Consider the following 18,955-nt stretch of genomic DNA (forward strand, 5'->3'; position numbering starts at 1 on the left):
GCTGTAAGGCAGCAACTCTACCGCTGCACCAGAGTCTTGCTCATTGACCTCCATCACTCCCCCCACAAACAGAAGCCGTTAGTTGGGGGAGGGGAGGGAGTCAGACCAACCCACCACAACCAGGGAGCAGTGCTGAACTACTATCTACCTCGCTGGTGACCCTCGGAGTATCCTTGATCCGACTTTGCTGGCTTTACCTTGCACTAAACGTTATTCCCTTATCATGTAATCCGTACTCTGGAAATGGCTCGATTGTAATCATATTGTCTTTCCGCTCACTGGGTAGCACGTGACCAAAAAAAGCTTTTCACTGTACCTCGGTGCACGTGACAATAATAAACTAAACGGAACTGAACTAAACTGGACCACCTCAGTGTGTTGGGTTTTAATGAAGGATTAATATTAAACCTGAGCTTCGGTGACAAGGAGTGAAATTTTAGATTCTAGATTTTGGAGATACAGCGCGGAAACAGGCCCTTCGGCCCACCGAGTCCGCGCCGCCCAGCGATCCCCGCACATTAACACTATCCTACACACACTAGGGACAATTTTTACATATTACCCAGTCAATTAACCTACATACCTGTACGTCTTTTGGAGTGTGGGAGGAAACCGAAGATCTCGGAGAAAACCCACGCAGGTCACGGGGAGAAGGTACGACGGCGCCCGTAGTCAGGATCGAACCTGAGCCTCCGGCGCTGCATTCGCTGTAAGGCAGCGACTCTACCGCTGCGCCACCGTGCCGCCAATATAACGTCCAAATACGTGTGAACATGAGGTGGTCTGACTCACATCCCTCGCCCCAACTATTTGCTTCTGATGTTTGGAGAGATGGAGGTCAATGAGAAAGACTCCTGCTCTAGGAGACTGCTCTCGGAGCGGCAACGGTAGAATTGTGGTCTCACAGCGCCAGAGACCCGGGTTCGATCCTGACCACGGGTGCTGCCTTTACGGAGTTTGTACCGAAGATACTAGAGGAACAAGATGGACCACTCCGTTGAAATCGCCTATACTGAAGTGTAGTACGCAAAGGAGCCATTTTAGTAAGCAAAACCCGCCATTCGCTCTGCCTCTCGCAGTGTAATCAGTGTTTTGGGGGAACAGTATGTGTGATGATACCATTAAAATGCAGAATATATCTCATCTACCAATTCGCAGATTTTTGTTATTTTTCTTTTTAAATGTTTCTGCAAGTTTCTGCCGACTAAAATGGCGTCATGACGTCCTACGGTTTTTAGGGTCGAGTGGTCTATCTTGCTCCTCTAGTATCTTTGGTTTGTACGTTCTCCCCGTGACCTGCGTGGGTTTCTCCGGGAGCTCCGGTTTCCTCTCGCACTCCAAAGATGTCCAGGTTTAGTAGGCTAATTGGCTCGGTATGATTGTAAGCCGTCCCCAGTGTGTGTAGGACAGTGTGCGGGGGATCGGGGAGCCGAAGGATAGTCGTCGCAGGCACGTGCTTTGGCGTGCGCTTCGGGCCGCCCAACTGTCCCGCATTATCCGGGACATTTTGGGCTAAATTGGTTTGTCCCGTACGGGACTCTTCCTTGTCCCGTATTAGTAGTGAATGCCAACTGCCTCGCTCCCAAATAAGGGACAAACGGGTGACGTCGCCGCGCCCCACGTGACCTCACCCAGCCAGCGGCCACGTGCTCCCGCTCCACCAATGGCGGCCGCCATTGGTGGAGTGGGAGCACGTGGCCGCTGGCTGGGTGAGGTCACGTGGGGTGCGGTCATGTCTCCCTTTTTGTCCCTTATTTGGGAGCGTGGAAGTTGGCATTTGGCTACCCTGTATTGTAACGTGCAGCGTTGGTAAGTGTGAAGATTTACATTTGGATAAGAAAAATGAAGGCACGTTGGTTGGAAAATTCTGTTCTGAAGACCATGGGGGTCTGGGCGTACACACACATACAGGCCAATAAAACATGGTGAGGTCATCCCCAACAAGCTGAACCACACGGTTTATTTCCAGTGTGGGACAGTGGAGGAGGAGAGGAGTTGAGCCCGACTTGGACTGAAGTCCATGGTAAGGATTGAGAGCATTTCTGCTCCAAATGCAAAGGGCTGGAAGCATTTACTGATCGGACAAATTGATTTGCAGGCCCGTGCTGCGAGAGGGGGGGGGGGAAACAGAGGGTCACGCAGACGAACAAAATATTGGAGGAGACTTAATGCTCAACGCTGGTTCTCCTCAGACTCGGAGAGAGGGATAGAAGGAACAAGAGAAAGAGAGCTAGGGGCCAGAGCTAAAGAGCGAGCAAACTAGAGAGGGAGTGGGAGAGAGAGAGAGAGTGTGCTAACGGGAGAAAGAGAGTGAGAGAAAGTAGGAGTAAGAGAGAGCGAGAGAGTGAGGAAAAGAGAATTAGAGGAGGGCACAGAGAGAGAAAAATAAAGAGGGACAGTCAGTCACTTCTGTGGTACATACCAATGTGTGTACTGGGGCGAATGTGGGCAACTCAATGCAGGGCCGGTGCCTGCATGTTGTGTATTGCGAGTCTACTTGTCATCTCAGTCTGAAGAAGGGTCTCGACCTGAAACGTCACCCATTCCTTCTCTCCTGAGATGCTGCCTGACCCGCTGAGTTACTCCAGCCTTTTGTGTCTACCTTCGATTTGTACCAGCATCTGCAGTTATTTTCCTTCACTACCATCTGTGTGAGTGTGTTTCTGACTGTCCCTCTTTATTTTTCTCTCTCTGTGCCCTCCTCTAATTCTCTTTTTCTCGCTCTCTCGCTCTCCTACTTTCTCTCACTCTCTTTCTCCCTTTAGCACACTCTCTCTCTCTCTCACTCCCTCTCTAGTTTGCTCGCTCTTTAACTCTGACTCGAGCTCTCTTTCTCTTGCTCCTTCTATCCCTCTCTTCGGCTTCTTCTCCCCCTCCTCAACCCCCTCCCCCTCCATCTCACGGCTTTCTCTCTACCCCATCCCTCCCTTTCCCTTCCCCCTTCTCTCCCTTCCACCTCACCTCTCTCCCTCTCCCTTCTCCCCATCCCTTCCCTCCCATCCCCCTCTTTGCTCTCCGTCTCCCACCCCTTCCCCTCTCTGCCTCTCTCTCCTCCCCTTCTCCCTCACTCTCCCTCTCTCTGCATTTCTTGCCCTCTTGACTCCCCTCTCTCCCTCTGTATGTCCCTCTCTCCCCATCCCCTCTCTCCCCTCTCTCCCCCCTCTCCCCTCTCTCCATCCCCCATCTCCATCCCCCCTCTCCATCCCCCCTCTCCATCCCCTCTCTCTCTCTCTCCATCCCCCCTCTCCCCTCTCTCCCCCCTCTCCCCTCTCTCCATCCCCCCTCTCCATCCTCCCTCTCCCCCCTCTCCATCCCCCCTCTCCATCCCCCCTCTCCATCCCCCCTCTCCATCCCCCCTCTCCATCCCCCCTCTCCATCCTCCCTCTCCCCTCTCTCCATCCCCCCTCTCCATCCCCCCTCTCCATCCCCCCTCTCCATCCCCCCTCTCCATCCCCCCTCTCCATCCCCCCTCTCCATCCCCCCTCTCCATCCCCCCTCTCCATCCCCCCTCTCCATCCCCCCTCTCCCTCCCCTCTCTCCATCCCCCCTCTCCATCCCCTCTCTCCCCTCTCTCTCTCTCCATCCCCACTCTCCCTCTCCACCCCCTCTCTCCCGACTGCCTGTGAAGCTGTTTGTGCATGTGATGCCAGTGGATTTTAGGATGTGTCTGCCAGCTATTTATTCCCGTTGGCAAAATGCCCTGAAAATCTCAGGAGATTTCCAGTAAATCTTTTCAATTGTCTGTCGGGGCATTTCAAGTCCAGGGCATGGCGTATGAGGAAGTGTCAAGTAATCGGCTTCCTGCTTTTACATTTAGTCTGAAGGCTGGTTAACTTATGAAGTATGATGAGTGACTTCTGCATTTATAAAATAGACCAGGATGAACAAAATTATATCACCTGGTTCTTCAGTCGGGAACAACAAAAGACACAGACGGAATGTGGATATGACAATAGGCAATAGGTGCAGGAGGAGGCCATTCGGCCCTTCGAGCCAGCACCACCATTCAATGTGATCATGGCTGATCATTCTCAATCAGTACCCCGTTCCTGCCTTCTCCCCATACCCCCTGACTCCGCTATCCTTAAGAGCTCTATCTAGCTCTCTCTTGAATGCATTCAGAGAATTGGCCTCCACTGCCTTCTGAGGCAGAGCATTCCACAGATTTACAACTCTCCGACTGAAAAAGTTTTTCCTCGTCTCCGTTCTAAATGGCCTACCCCTTATTCTTAAACCGTGGCCCCTGGTTCTGGGCTCCCCCAATATTGGGAACATGTTTCCTGCCTCTAACGTGTCTAACCCCTTAATAATCTTATATGTTTCGATAAGATCCCCTCTCATCCTTCTAAATTCCAGTGTATACAAGCCTAGTCGCTCCAGTCTTTCAACATATGACAGTCCCGCCATTCCGGGAATTAACCTAGTAAACCTACGCTGTACACCCTCAATAGCAAGAATATCCTTCCTCAAATTTGGAGACCAACACTGCATACAGTACTCCAGGTGCGGTCTCACTAGGGCCCTGTACAACTGCAGAAGGACCTCTTTGCTCCTATACTCAACTCCTCTTGTTATGAAGGCCAACTGCACATGCTGGTTTACACCGAAGACAGACACAAAATGCTGGAGTAACTCAGCGGGTCAGGCAGCATCTCTGGAGAGAAGGAATAGGTGGTGTTTTGTGTCAAGACCCACCTTCAGACTAAGAGGCGGGGGAGAGGGAAATGGGAGATACAGATGGCATATAGAACATATTCAAAAATCACCGATGATCCCGGGAAGGTGGAGCCCACAATGGTCCATTGTTGGCTGTGGGGTAGGTGATAGTGAGTTATGCAGCAAATGAAACTCAACCGGACGTCGGTGAAACTAGCACCACACTGGGGCAGGCAGGCAGGGAGGGAGGGACGGAGAGAGACGGGATTCAAGGGTTACTTGAAGTTCGAGAAGTCAATGTTCATCCTGCTGGGTCATCAGCTGCATTCCAGCACTTTGTGTTGATCTTTCAGCGGGCTTTACTGGATTTTATCTTGCACTAAATGTTTTATCCCCTTTACCATGTGTCTGCACGCTGTGAATGATGTGGTTTGTAGTAGTGCATTGTCTGCACGCTGACTGGTTAGCACAGAGCAAAAGCTTTTCGCTGCACCTTCGCTTTTCGTTGGGGGAGTCCAGAACAAGGGGCCACAGTTTAAGAATAAAGGGTAGGCCATTTAGAACGGAGATGAGGAAAAACTTTTTCAGTCAGAGAGTTGTGAATCTGTGGAATTCTCTGCCTCAGAAGGCAGTGGAGGCCAATTCTCTGAATGCATTCAAGAGAGAGCTAGATATAGCTCTAAAGGATAGTGGAGTCAGGGGGTATGGGGAGAAGGCAGGAACGGGGCACTGATTGAGAATGATCAGCCATGATCACATTGAATGGCGGTGCTGGCTCGAAGGGCCGAAAGGCCTACTCCTGCACCTATTGTCTATTGTCTGTACCTCGATGCACTGAACGAGATGAAGTTCGTTTCACTAGTCCTGCTCGGCACCTAGTTACACAAATATAGTGCCTGGTGACTGTGTGCTGGGAGAGACCACATTCACAGTGCCAGTGACAAAGGAATTGCTTCAGCACTTGCCCTGCGGAATATGCGATGATCTTTGCCGGAAAGTTGTGTGACCAGATTGTTTAAAAAAATAAAAGTTGCTGGCTCCACTGCTTTGAATAGATAGATGCCAGTCGGTAGATGCATGTCAGTTCAGTCCGTTTATTTTATTGTCACGTGTACCGAGGTACAGTGAAAAGCTTTTGTTGCATGCTGACCAGTCAGTGGAAAGACAATACGTGATTGCAATCGAGCCGTCCACAGTGTGGGAACACATGATGAGGGCATAACGTTTAGTGCAAGGTAAAGTCCGACCGTAGATAGTAGTTCAGCACTGCTCTCTGGATAGAAAACATAGAAACATGGAAGATAGGTGCGGGAGGAGGCCATTTGGCCCTTCGAGCCAGCGCCACCATTCAATATGATCATGGCTGAATCAGTGGTATCACAAAATGCTGAGCGGGTCAGGCAGCATCTAATGGAGAGAAGGAATGGGTGACGTTTCGTGTCGAGACCCTTCTTCAGACTGATGTTCAACCCGAAACGTCACCGTTCCTTCTCTCCATAGATGCTGCCTGACCCGCTGAGTTACTCCAGCATTTTGTGATACCTTCGATTTGTACCAGCATCTGTAGTTATTTTCCTACATCTTGAATCAGTGCCTCGTTCCTGCTTTCTCCCCATATCCCATGATTCCATTAGCCCTGAGAGCTATCTCTAACTCTCTCTTTAAAACGCTCCGGGTTTTTACCGAAGCCAATTGACCGACAGGCCCCTCGGCCCACCGAGTCCGCGCCGACCAGCGATCGCTGTCCTGCACACTGGGGACAATTTGCAATTTTTACCGAAGCCAATTGACCGACAAACCTGCACATCTTTGGAGTGTGGGAGAAAACCAGAGCACCCGGACAAAACCCACACAGTCACAGGGAGAACGTCCACGCTCCATATGGACACCATCCGTAGTCAGGATGGAACCCAGGTCTCTGGCGCTGTAAGCAGCATCTCTACCGCTGCGCCACCGTGCCACCCTCCTCTTCCTACCACTTGCTTAATCATCCATTGCCATTCATGATTTAAAATGTGCAGAGTTTTGATCAGATCCATTGGTTGTGTAATTACTAGACTGTATGTATAACACAACATAAATGGTGTATCTGTGCTGTTGACTTGTGTAAGTGTGTGCATACACTTATGGATTGTATACACATCCACGTCTTGGAGGTAGACACAAAATGCTGGGGTAACTCAGCGGGTCAGGCAGCATCTCAGGAGAGAAGGCATGGGTGACGTTTCGGGTCGAGACCCATCTTCAGACTGACCTGAAAGGACCCAGTCTCGACCCGAAACGGCACCCATTCCTTCTCTCCAGAGATGCCGCCTGTCCCACTGAGTTACTCCAGCATTTTGTGTCTTCCTTGGATTTGAAGCAGCATCTGCAGTTCTTTCCTACACTCCATGCCTTGGAACTTCATCGGATTGCTTCCTCGTTATTAGATAGGTCCTATGTTGCCCCCGGCATGTTCTTCTCCTCGTGGAGCGAGGGCTGTTCCCAGGCTTGATGCGATATGGGACTTGATGAGCCGTGAGATTACAACACAGTTCTGTGCTGGATGGCCCTGAGCAACTTGATTTTCCAGTTTGCAGCTGCCCTATATGTTAATGAAATGTGACCCTTGATAACAGGTATAACAGGTATAACAGAGCTTTATTTGTCGTTCGATACCGAAGTACCGAACGAAACTACATAGCAGTCATAGAAAAAAAAGGAACACAAGACACATAACCCCAACACAAACGTCCATCACAGTGACTCCAAACACCCCCTCACTGTGATGGAGGCAACAAAACTTCCACTCTCTTCCCCACGCCCACGGACAGACAGCTCGTCCCCGACCGACCCGCACAGTCCCCGCACCGGGCGCTGAAACGTCTCGCGGCCGAACCGGGCGATGAAAGGCCCGCGACCAAGCCTTGCGCAGCTAAGTCCCGTGGTCGAGCCGCACCGGGCGATGTCAAGTCCGCAGTCGAGCCGCACCAGCGATGAAAAGCCCCGCAGCCGAGCTGCACCGGGCGATGTTAAGCCCCGCAGCCGAGCTGCACCGGGCGATGTTAAGCCCCGCAGCCGAGCTGCACCGGGCACTGTTAAGTCCAGCGGCCAAGCCGCACCGGGATGTAAAGTCCAGCGGCCAAGCCGCACCGGGATGTAAAGTCCAGCGGCCAAGCCGCACCGGGTGATGTAAAGTCCAGCGGCCAAGCCGCACCGGGATGTAAAGTCCAGCGGCCGAGCCGCACCGGGATGTAAAGTCCAGCGGCCAAGCCGCACCGGGATGTAAAGTCCAGCGGCCGAGCCGCACCGGGATGTAAAGTCCAGCGGCCGAGCCGCAGCGGGCGATGTTAGGCCCCGCAGCCGAGCCGCACCCCCGCGCCGTGAGGAAGAGAAAAGCCCCCCCCCCCCCCCCCACACACCCACCCCCACACACCCACACCACCACCCCCTCCCACACATACACAACCAAAAAAATATATATAAAAACCATCCCAACACCGACACACAACAAAAAAAAGACGGACAGACTGCTAGTCAGCCGCTGCCGTTAGGCGCCACCACGTCATGCTGCAGTTATATAAGACCTTGGTGAGATTGCCTGCAGAGGATTGCTCTTTCTGACTTGTAGTATCTCTAAATTAAACTGTGACCACAATCAAATGATTAATAACCTTTTAACTAGTTCCTGGTGACAATTGTTGAAGGAAGTCCACCAGGGTGGGGCTGTGGTAGAGTTGCCGCTGCCTCACAGCGCCAGAGCCCCGGGTTCGATCCTGACCATGGGTGTTTGTCTGTACGTTCTCCTCCTGACCTGTGTGGGTTTTCTTCTGGTGCTTGGGTTTCCTTCCACACTCCAAAGACGTGCAGGCTTGTAGGCTGATTAGCTTGGTATTATTGTAAATTGTCCGGAGTGTGCCTAGGTTAGTGTTAGCGTGCGGGGATCGCCGGTCGGCGTGGGCTCGGTGGGCCAAGGGGTCTGTTTCCCCGCTGTATCTCTAAACTAAACTCAACTATATTAAAGTCAGACGCCAACATTATCATAGAAACATGTTGTAAATAGAAGTGACTGACTGGTTCATAGAAACATAGAAACATAGAAAATAGGTGCAGGAGTAGGCCATTCGGCCCTTCGAGCCTGCACCGCCATTCAATATGATCATGGCTGATCATCCAACTCAGTATCCCGTACCTGCCTTCTCTCCATACCCCCTGATCCCTTTAGCCACACGGGCCACATCTAACTCCCTCTTAAATATAGCCAATGAACTGGCCTCAACTACCTTCTGTGGCAGAGAATTCCGCAGATTCACCACTCTCTGTGTGAAAAAAACCTTTCTCATCTCGGTCCTAAAAGACCTCCCCCTTATCCTTAAACTGTGACCCCTTGTTCTGGAGTTCCCCAACATCGGGAACAATCTTCCTGCATCTAGCCTGTCCAACCCCTTAAGAATTTTGTAAGTTTCTATAAGATCCCCCCTCAATCTTCTAAATTCCAGCGAGTACAAGCCGAATCGCAGGGCCACTGTGCATGGATTAGTGTTGTGACAGAATTGTATGCCTGAGGTGAGTGTGTGTGGGGTATTGGTCATCTATCCAATGGACACAATTCCTCACAGTCAGTCTAATTGGACTCCTCCATATCTAATGTGTATCCTACAGGAAAGGCCTGGGTTGGGGCATCTAGGTTTTGTGATGCAGCATGGAGACAGGCCCTTCGGCCCACCGAGTCCATGCCAACCACCGGTCATTCATTCACACTAGTTTCTCTGTCGCCTTGCTTTCTCATCCACTCCGTACACATTTAGTGACAACGTTGCAAAGGCCAATTAACCTGTGGGGGGAAACCAGAGGAAACCCACGCAGTCACAACGGGACCCCACCACTGGCCACATCTTCCCATCCCCTCCCCTCTCTGCGTTCCGCAGAGACCATTCCCTCCGTAACTCCCTGGTCCACTCGTCCCTTCCTACCCAAACCACTCCAACCCCGAGCACTTTCCCTTGCAACCGCAGGAGATGCAACACTTGTCCCTTTACCTCCCCCCTCAACTCCATCCAAGGGCCCAATCAGTCTTTCCAGGTGAGACAGAGGTTCACCTGCACCTCCTCCAACCTCATCTATTGCATCCGCTGCTCTAGATGTCAACTTTTTACATCGGCGAAACCAAACGCAGGCTCGCCGATCGTTTCGCTCAACACCTTCGCTCAGTCCGCCTTAACCAACCTGATCTCCCGGTGGCTGAGCACTTCAACTCCCCCTCCCACTCCCAGTCTGACCTTTCTGTCATGGGCCTCCTCCAGTGCCATAGTGAGGCCCACCGGAAATTGGAGGAACAGCACCTCATATTTCGCTTGGGCAGCTTGCAGCCCAGTGGTATGAACATCGACTTCTCCAACTTTAGACAGTTCCCCTGTCCCTCTCTTCCCCTCCTCCTTCCCAGTTCTCCCTCTATCTTCCTGTCTCCACCTATATCCTTCCTTTGTCCCGCCCCACTGACATCAGTCTGAAGAAGGGTCTCGACACGAAACGTCACCCATTCCTTCTCTCCTGAGATGCTGCCTGACCTGCTGAGTTACTCCAGCATTTTGTGAATAAATACCTTCGATTTGTACCAGCATCTGCAGTCATTTTCTTACAGTCATAGGGAGAATGTGCAAACTTGACACCCCAGGTTAGGATCGAACTTGAGGCAGCAGCTCTACCACTGAGTGCTGCAATGGAGGGGCAGATTTTATGTCTCTCTTTTACCTAATTTTCTGGGCTGTTAGGAAGGTGATGAATGTGTTTGAATTTCCGTGTCAGGATCTGCCCTCAAATCTCTTGCGTCGAATCAGTGACCTGATTTCACACCTCCTTTCCCAGAGATGACAATTCTCGTGGGAGGACTAGTTCTCCATTTTCATTGAATGACGATAAGTTATTGACCCGAAACAGTAACACCTTCTCGCTCCACGGAAGCTGCTTGACCTGCCGAGTGTTTTATCCGCATACTGAAGTACAACTGTTTCTAATAGTTAAGGATGTCAAATCAGTTGCCATAGAAATAAGATTACATGATTAGTTTGGTTTAGAGACACAGCGCGGAAACAGGCCCTTCTGCCCACCGAGTCCACGCCAACCAACGATTCCACTAACACTATCCTACCCACACGAGGGACAATTTGCAATATTTGTCATACCAAGCCAACTAACATACAAACTGTACGCCTTTGAAGAGTGGGAGTAAACCGGAGTTCCTGGGGAAAAGCCGCGCAGGTCACGGGGAGAGTGTACAAACTATGTGTTGGGGCATCGAGTAGAAGGCAGGAGGAAGTTCTTCATAGGAGGTTGTGAGGTGGTGGGATTCACCTGTGCTGGAGGCAGAAACACTGAGATGAGACTGGCCTGAGGTGAGGTGAATGAATGAGAAAGGGGAAGGCCCTGGGGTAGTCTGATGTGATTTGGACCATGTGCTCATTTAGAGGACGTATCTTTAGAGTGCCAGATGAGGAGGAATTTCTTTCGTCAGAGGGTGGTGAATCTGTGGAATTCATCAGCACAGACGGCTGTGGAGCTCAGCAGAACGGGGTTGAAAGGAAAAAAATGGATCAGTCACGGTTGAAGGGCAGAGTAGACTTGATGGGCCGAATGGCCTAATTCTGCGTCTATGATATGCCTCATGATCCTATTTGAATCTGGGCTAAATGGACAGAATGGCCCGTTTCTAAACTAACCTACAGCAATCTGTGTGGGAAGTAAAAATGCAGATGCCGGTATAAATCGAAGGTAGACACAAAATGTTGGAGTAACTCAGCGGGTCAGGCAGGCAGCATCTCTGGAGAGAAGGAATGGGTGACGTTTCGGGTCGAGACCCTTCTTCAGACTGAAGCGTCACCCATTCCTTCTCTCCAGAGATGCTGCCTGCCTGACCCGCTGAGTTACTCCAGCATTGTGTGTCTACCTGCAGCAGTCTGTCCAAGTTCCCTGCTCTCTGTTCCCCTCTCGTTTGTGTCTATCTGTTCCCCTGTAGGGATTAGAGACAAACATAAGGATGTAAATTGGTTTTAATAGAAGAGCAGAAGGCTGATTAACTTCTGACCTTCAACTCCGTTACTGAGAGAGGATTGTCCCTTATGTCTGCTTTATTATTAAGTTTTAAAGCCGAATTTTGCAACGTTCAAGTCAAGAGGTCTCAATCAGCAAATCTCCTTTACAGTCAGTGCCACTGCTGGTACATCGTTACATGTATATATACATTATATGTATATGTATGTATATATATGTATGTATATATATATTCACAAAATGCTGGAGTAACTCAGCAGGTCAGGCAGCATCTTCTTCTCTCCTGAGATGCTGCCTGACCTGCTGAGTTACTCCAGCATTTTGTGAATAAATACCTTCGATCTGTACCAGCATCTGCAGTTATTTTCTTACACTATGTGTGTGTGTGTATGTGTGTGTGTGTACGTGTGTACGTGTGTGTGTACGTGTGTGTGTATGTGTGTGTGTGTGTGTGTGTGTGTGTACGTGTGTGTGTGTGTGTGTGTGTACGTGTGTACGTGTGTGTGTGTACGTGTGTACGTGTGTGTGTACGTGTGTACGTGTGTGTGTACGTGTGTGTGTGTGTGTGTGTGTGTGTGTGTGTGTGTGTGTACGTGTGTGTGTGTGTGTACGTGTGTGTACGTACGTGTGTACGTGTGTGTGTACGTGTGTGTACGTGTGTGTACGTGTGTTTGTGTACGTGTGTGTGTGTGTGTGTGTGTACGTGTGTGTGTGTGTGTACGTGTGTACGTGTGTGTACGCGTGTGTACATATATAGTGTACATGTATGGCGATGGGGTGGGACGTTTGAAATGTTACAACCTGATTCAGTTCAGCTTTTATTTTTCCGGTCAGGCCTTTGTTACAGTGTGAGTCTTGGCTTATCACTTGGTGGCGTTCCCAAATGTGGTGCATTAGTTGTCACATCATCTGTCGGTCCCAGTGACTGTAATTGCAGAAGGTGACACGGCCCACTGACGAGATCGTCTTCACAGTTTTGTTGTCTTTGGCAGGGGCTGTGCTCGAGGATTATGTAACACAAGTACTTGGTGAAGCCCCTATAATTATATTTGCTGGCGTTGTGTCCTCATCACATTGCTTGTGATTCTGGACTGCTGGTAAATGGGTTTGGATCCGTGCCTTCCTCCCCCCCCCCCCCCCCCTCCGCTCCTCTGGCCCCTGCAATCACGTACAAAACGAAGCAACAAGCCAATTATAGCGTTGGGCGGCACGGTGGCGCAGCGGCAGAGTTGCTGCCTTTCAGCGCCAGAGACCCGGGTTCGATCCCGACTACGGGTGCTGTCTGCAAACTTCCTGCAAAGTTTGTACGCTCTCCCCATGACCTGCGTGGGTTTTCTCCGAGATCTTCGGTTTCCCCCCATGCTCCAAAGACGTACAAGTTTGTAGGTTAATTGGCTTGGTGTACATTTAAATTGTCCCTAGTGTGTGTAGGATAGCGTTAATGTGCGGGTTCGCTGGTCGGCCTGAATTCTGGGGCCAATTTACAATTTTGACCGAAGCCAATTAACCTACAAACCTGCATGTCCTTGGAGTGTGGGTGGAAACCGGAGCACCCGGAGAAAACCCACATGGTCGTGGGAGAACGTACCAACTCCATACAGACAGCACCCGTAGTCAGGTTCGAACCCGTGTCCCTGGCGCTGTAAGGCAGCAACTCCACCGTGCTGCGCCACCGTGCCGCCCAACCCTGCAATTGGGTTATTGACTAATGACTATATTTCTGGTTACTGTTCATATGCTTCATTGTCACCTTCCCCTCAGCCAACAGTGAACCATTCTACATTTCCTTGATCATCGTCTGCTTTGATCTGTCGTTTTCACACCTTGCCCTTCCAGATTTCTGGTCTCCTTATCCCCTGAATCTCAGTCGTGACCCGAAACGTCACCCATAGGAGCAAAGAGGTCCTTCTGCAGTTGTACAGGGCTCTGGTGAGACCGCACCTGGAGTACTGTGTGCAGTTTTGGTCTCCAAATTTGAGGAACGATATTCTTGCTATTGAGGGCGTGCAGCGTAGGTTTACTAGGTTAATTCCCGGAATGGCGGGACTGTCGAATGTTGAAAGACTGGAGCGACTAGGCTTGTATACACTGGAATTTAGAAGGATGAGAGGGGATCTTATCGAAACGTATAAGATTATTAAGGGGTTGGACACGTTAGAGGCAGGAAACATGTTCCCAATGTTGGGGGAGTCCAGAACAAGGGGCCACCGTTTAAGAATAAGGGGTAGGCCATTTAGAACGGAGATGAGGAAAAACCTTTTCAGTCAGAGAGTTGTGAATCTGTGGAATTCTCTGCCTCAGAAGGCAGTGGAGGCCAATTCTCTGAATGCATTCAAGAGAGAGCTAGATAGAGCTCTTAAGGATAGCGGAGTCAGGGGGTATGGGGAGAAGGCAGGAACGGGGTACTGATTGAGAATGATCAGCCATGATCACATTGAATGGCGGTGCTGGCTCGAAGGGCCGAATGGCCTCCTCCTGAACCTATTGTCTATTGTCCATTCCTTCTCTCCAGAGATGCTGCCTGTCCCGCTGAGTTACTCCAGCATTGTGTGCCTGCCTTCGCCGTATTTCTGGTGGGGTTAGTCTTTGAGGGTAAGGATCGTGAGGGGCGTGTCCGTGTGCATTTAACCAGGGGTTCGTACTTTGTTTCACAAAATCAGTAAGCGCGCCAAAAGCATCAGTGGAAAAGAGGAACTGACGTTCCTGGGAGATGTCATCATGGGCTTGGTAGTGGGTCGGTGGCTGCTTGTGATGGGATGATCCTGTCGTGCTTGGATCGCCGGCTTGCTACAGTAGCTCGGTCACTCCTCCTGGGCTCTGAATGGCCTTTTTGTCTCGGGTCGGGCAGCTGTGGGAGTTTGTTGACACTGCCGCCTGCAGTTAGATTAGCAGTGAAAGGGCAGTCGTGCACGCACAGAGGGGCGAGGCCGGGGTCCAACTGGCATAGATTTGGATTAGGTACACGGCCTGAGATTGTGGTTCAGGTTGATTACTGTGCAAACATCTCGTGCAGGTCGGAGTGAGGAGAGTAGCGATTACATTTTGAAGTGAGCCTTTTTGATCAAATTGAGGAGATCCAGTTGCTCAATCCCCTTTTTAAATGACTGAACATCGGGAGAGGAGCGTGTGTGTTGGGTGGTAGCATATTCCATCCCCTTATTGTCCTAGGGTTTAGGGAATATTGGTAGCAAAGCTTATTGAATTGATGACGTAGGGTCTTCGGTATTATGTCTTGTTTCATGACAGTTGGTGCTCTGGGATGAAGGAAGATTTGACGGCCTGATTTTGTGAATCTCTTTGTAAATTGCAACCAGTCTTAGCCTGATTCTGAGGAATCACCTGGGATTGATGGAGAGAGAGCTGGTGGTGTTTCTGCACTGTGCCGTTAATCCAGCTCCTCCAGTCTGGCTTAAACCACTGCCCGCCCCGTACACAGCAGTATCTGATGAAGGATTTGGTGAACCAGAACAGGTCAATGTGTTTAGTTTAGTATAGAGATACAGCGTGGAAGCATGCCCACCGAGTCCGCACCGACCAGTGATCCCCGTACACTAGCACTATGCTGCATGCACACACACACACGCACGCACACACACACACACACACACACAACACACACACACACACACACACACACACACACACACACACACACACACACACACACACACACACACACACACACACACACACACACACACACACACACACTTCTACCAAACCAATTAGCCTACCAACCTGCACGTCTTTGGAGTGTGGGAGGAAACCGAAGATCTCGGAGAAAACTCACGTGGTCATGGGGGGAACGTACAAACTCCGTACCGACAGCGCCCGTAATTGGGATGTAAGGCAGCAACTCCACCAGTGTGCCACCCTAGTGCGTAGGATAGTAGTAGTGCATGGAGTGATTGCTGGTTGGCATGGACTCGGTGGGCCGAAGGGCCTGTTTCTGCATTGTATCTCTAAAGCCACATCCACAACATTTATCACCAAGAATTCTTTCTCTGCTGCCTCACTGAGCTCCATTCTGGATCTGTGGCCTCAAATCAATGAATGGTTTTCTCTAGGTTTCTAGGTCTCTAGGTTTATGATCACATGTTGAGATTTTACATTTTCACTCCTGGGACCGGCTTGTGTTCTGCTGATGACATAGTGGGCTTCGCTGCACATTAGTGATGCTGGTTTACACTGAAGGTGGGCACGAAACGCTACAAGTATCTCAGCGGGCGGGACAGGCAGCATTCCTGGAGGAAAGGAATAGTTGACGTTTCGGTTCCGAGACCCTCCTTCAGAACGTCACCGGTTCCTTTTCTTCAGAGATGACTGGTGTGGCTGGGACATGTTAGCCGGTGTGGGCAAGTTGGGCCGGTGGGCCTGTTTGCCACGTTGTATCACTCTATGACCCGTGACTCTACGCTGCCTGACCCACTGAGTTTCCCCAGCGTCGTGTGCGTCTGTCCCCTCAACCCAGTGTTGGTGTGTAATGGAGGATAGACACAAAACGCTGGGGTAACTCAGCAGGGGGCATCTCAGACCCTGAGGGGGTAGATGCACCGACTGTGAACCGTGCCTCCAGAAAGAAGTTGAAAACATGAGAGCACAGTGTCTACAGAGCTACGCCCTGCACCTGATGGAGGAAGGAACTGCAGACGCTGGTTTAAACTGAAGATCGTCACAAAAAAAGCTGGAGCAACTCAGCGGGGGCAGGCGGTATCTCTGGAGAGAAGGGATGGGTGACGTCTCGGGTCGAGACCCTTCGTTCTGTGGATGGTCTGTGACCAGCTACTAATTGCCTCCCTTCAATTTCCACCGAACAGTTCCTTATTTTAATTTAACCAGCAGCCTGCTTCTGCGATACAATCTAAACGGCTGCCGTTTGCCCTGTTCTGTGTCAATGGCATGATTGTACTCATTAAGATGGAGGAGATAAAAAGTCCTTTGTCAGGCTTTGAATTGCCTTTATTCCTGTTAATCTGTGATATATTACCAGCAATTTTATTAATTGATCAGATGAACTTTGAAAGCATTCTGTCCCGCATATCTGAAATAATTACTCTTTTAGTCTCGCTAGTTCATCTTTGATGTAAAATACTTTAAGAAAGGTTAATTTATCACAACGAGTTACGTAAGGGAGAAATAGACCCAAAATGCTGGAGTAACTCAGTGGAACAAGCCCCAGACGTCATCACCCATTCCTTCTCTCCAGAGATACCGCCTGCCCCACTGAGTTACTCCAGCATTTTGTGTCTATCTGCGGTTTAAACCAGCATCTGCAGTTCCTTCCTACATATTACGCCAGGGGAAAATATACAGTTGAAACGAAGGTCGTACAGATGCTGTTTAATACGCAAAAGGGCACAGAGTGCTAGAGTAGCTCAGTGGGTCAGGCAACATCTCTGGAAAACATGAATAAGCGACGTCAGACCTCTGAAGAAGGGTCTCGATCCGAAACGTCACCTATTCATGTTCTCCAGAGATGCAGTCTGACCTGCTGAGTTACTTCAGCACTTTGTGTCTTTCAGTGTAGTTTAGTTTAGTTTAGAGATACAGCGCGGAAACAGGCCCTTCGGCCCACTAAGTCTGCACAGAACGGCGATCCCCGCACATTAATACTATCCTACACACACCAGGGACAATTTACACGCATACACCAAGCGCCAATTAACCTATATACCTGTACGTCTTTGGAGTGTGGGAGGAAACCAAAGATCTCGGAGAAAACCCACGCAGGTCACGGGGAGAACGTACAAACTCCTTAAAGACAGCACCCGTAGTCGGGATCGAACCCGGGTCTCCGGCGCTGCATTCGCTGTGAGGCAGCAACTCTACCACTGCGCCACCGTGTCCTTTTGTGAAAATATACTGTCGCGGTGGCACGGAGGTCCATCACTGAAGAGGATCTTTTGATTCTGTTCTCTCCCACTCTACAATCTAAACTGAGCGTTGTGGAGAATGAACCAGTGTCCTTGTTCCTGAACTCTGTTGAGCAATCCGTGGATGGAATGGGAAAAGTCAGTGAGAATAGGCATCTGTATTGATGTGAGTGCATCCAGCTGTTACCAGGCAACTGAATCATCCTCAGTGGGTAGTAGTTCAGCACTGCACACTGGTATTGGGAGGATGACTCAGTTGCTGAACAATCCCACCACAACTAGAGAGGAGCGCTGAACTATTACCGACCTTGTTGATGAATTTGCTGGCTTTACCTTGCACCAAACGTTATTCCCTTATTATCAATCAATTAATTTCAATCAATTTTTTATTTGTATAGCACATTTAAAAACAACCCACGTTGACCAAAGTGCTGTACACCTGATTAGGTACTAAGGAAAAAATGAAACATACAGTAGCACACAAACATAACAGCACATACAAAACAGTTCACAGCGCCTCCTCAATGAGCCTCAAACGCTAGGGAGTAGAAATAGGTTTTGAGCCTGGACTTAAAGGAGTCGATGGAGGGGGCAGTTCTGATGGGGAGAGGGATGCTGTTCCACAGTCTAGGAGCTGCAACCGCAAAAGCGCGGTCACCCCTGAGCTTAAGCCTAGACCGCAGGATAGTGAGTAGCCCCAAGTCGGCCGACCTGAGGGACCTGGAGTTAGAGAGGGGGGTTAGAAGATTTTTGATGTTGGGGGGGGGGATGTCCATTTAGGGCTTTATATGTGAATAGGAGGAGCTTGAAGTTGATTCTGTACCATACAGGGAGCCAGTGGAGAGAGGCCAGAATCGGGGTGATGTGGTCCCTTTTACGGGTACCCGTCAGGAGTCTCGCTGCGGCATTTTGGACCAGTTGCAGGCGGGACAGGGATGATTGGCTGATCCCAGTGTATAGGGAGTTGCAGTAGTCTATGTATCTATACACTGTAAATGGCTTGATTGTAACCATGTGTTGTCTTTCTGCTGACTGGTGAGCATGCAACAAAAGATTTTCACTGTACCTCCATACCCATGACAATGAACTAAACTGAACTGATAAAGTTCCTCTGTCCGTTCCTTTCCCCCCCCCCTTCCCAGTTCTCCCACGGTCTTCCTGTCTCCCACTACATCCTATCTTTGTCCCGCCCCCTCCCCTGACATCAGTCTGAAGAAGGGTCTCGACCCGAAACGTCACCCATTCCTTCTCTCCTGAGATGCTGCCTGACCCGCTGAGTTACTCCAGCACTTTGTGATACCTTTGATTTGAACCAGCATCTGGAGTTATTTTCCTACACAACTAAACAGGTGTTACGGTCGGGTAAATTATCATCTAGTACTCCCCCACCCCCCATATAC

At 50.2% G+C, this 18,955-nt stretch overlaps 1 protein-coding gene across 1 annotated transcript in view; it reads left to right on the top strand.

The window, feature by feature from the left end:
* Positions 1 to 18,955, top strand: part of LOC144608283 (guanine nucleotide exchange factor VAV2-like) — a 152,802-nt gene that overhangs the window by 16,670 nt on the left and 117,177 nt on the right. Inside the window, 1 exon segment of the mRNA XM_078425899.1 lies at positions 14,997 to 15,153. Coding sequence (XP_078282025.1) covers positions 14,997 to 15,153 — 157 coding nt within the window.

This window comes from Rhinoraja longicauda, chromosome 31 (assembly GCF_053455715.1).
Source record: "Rhinoraja longicauda isolate Sanriku21f chromosome 31, sRhiLon1.1, whole genome shotgun sequence".
NCBI classification, from domain to species: Eukaryota; Metazoa; Chordata; class Chondrichthyes; order Rajiformes; family Arhynchobatidae; genus Rhinoraja; species Rhinoraja longicauda.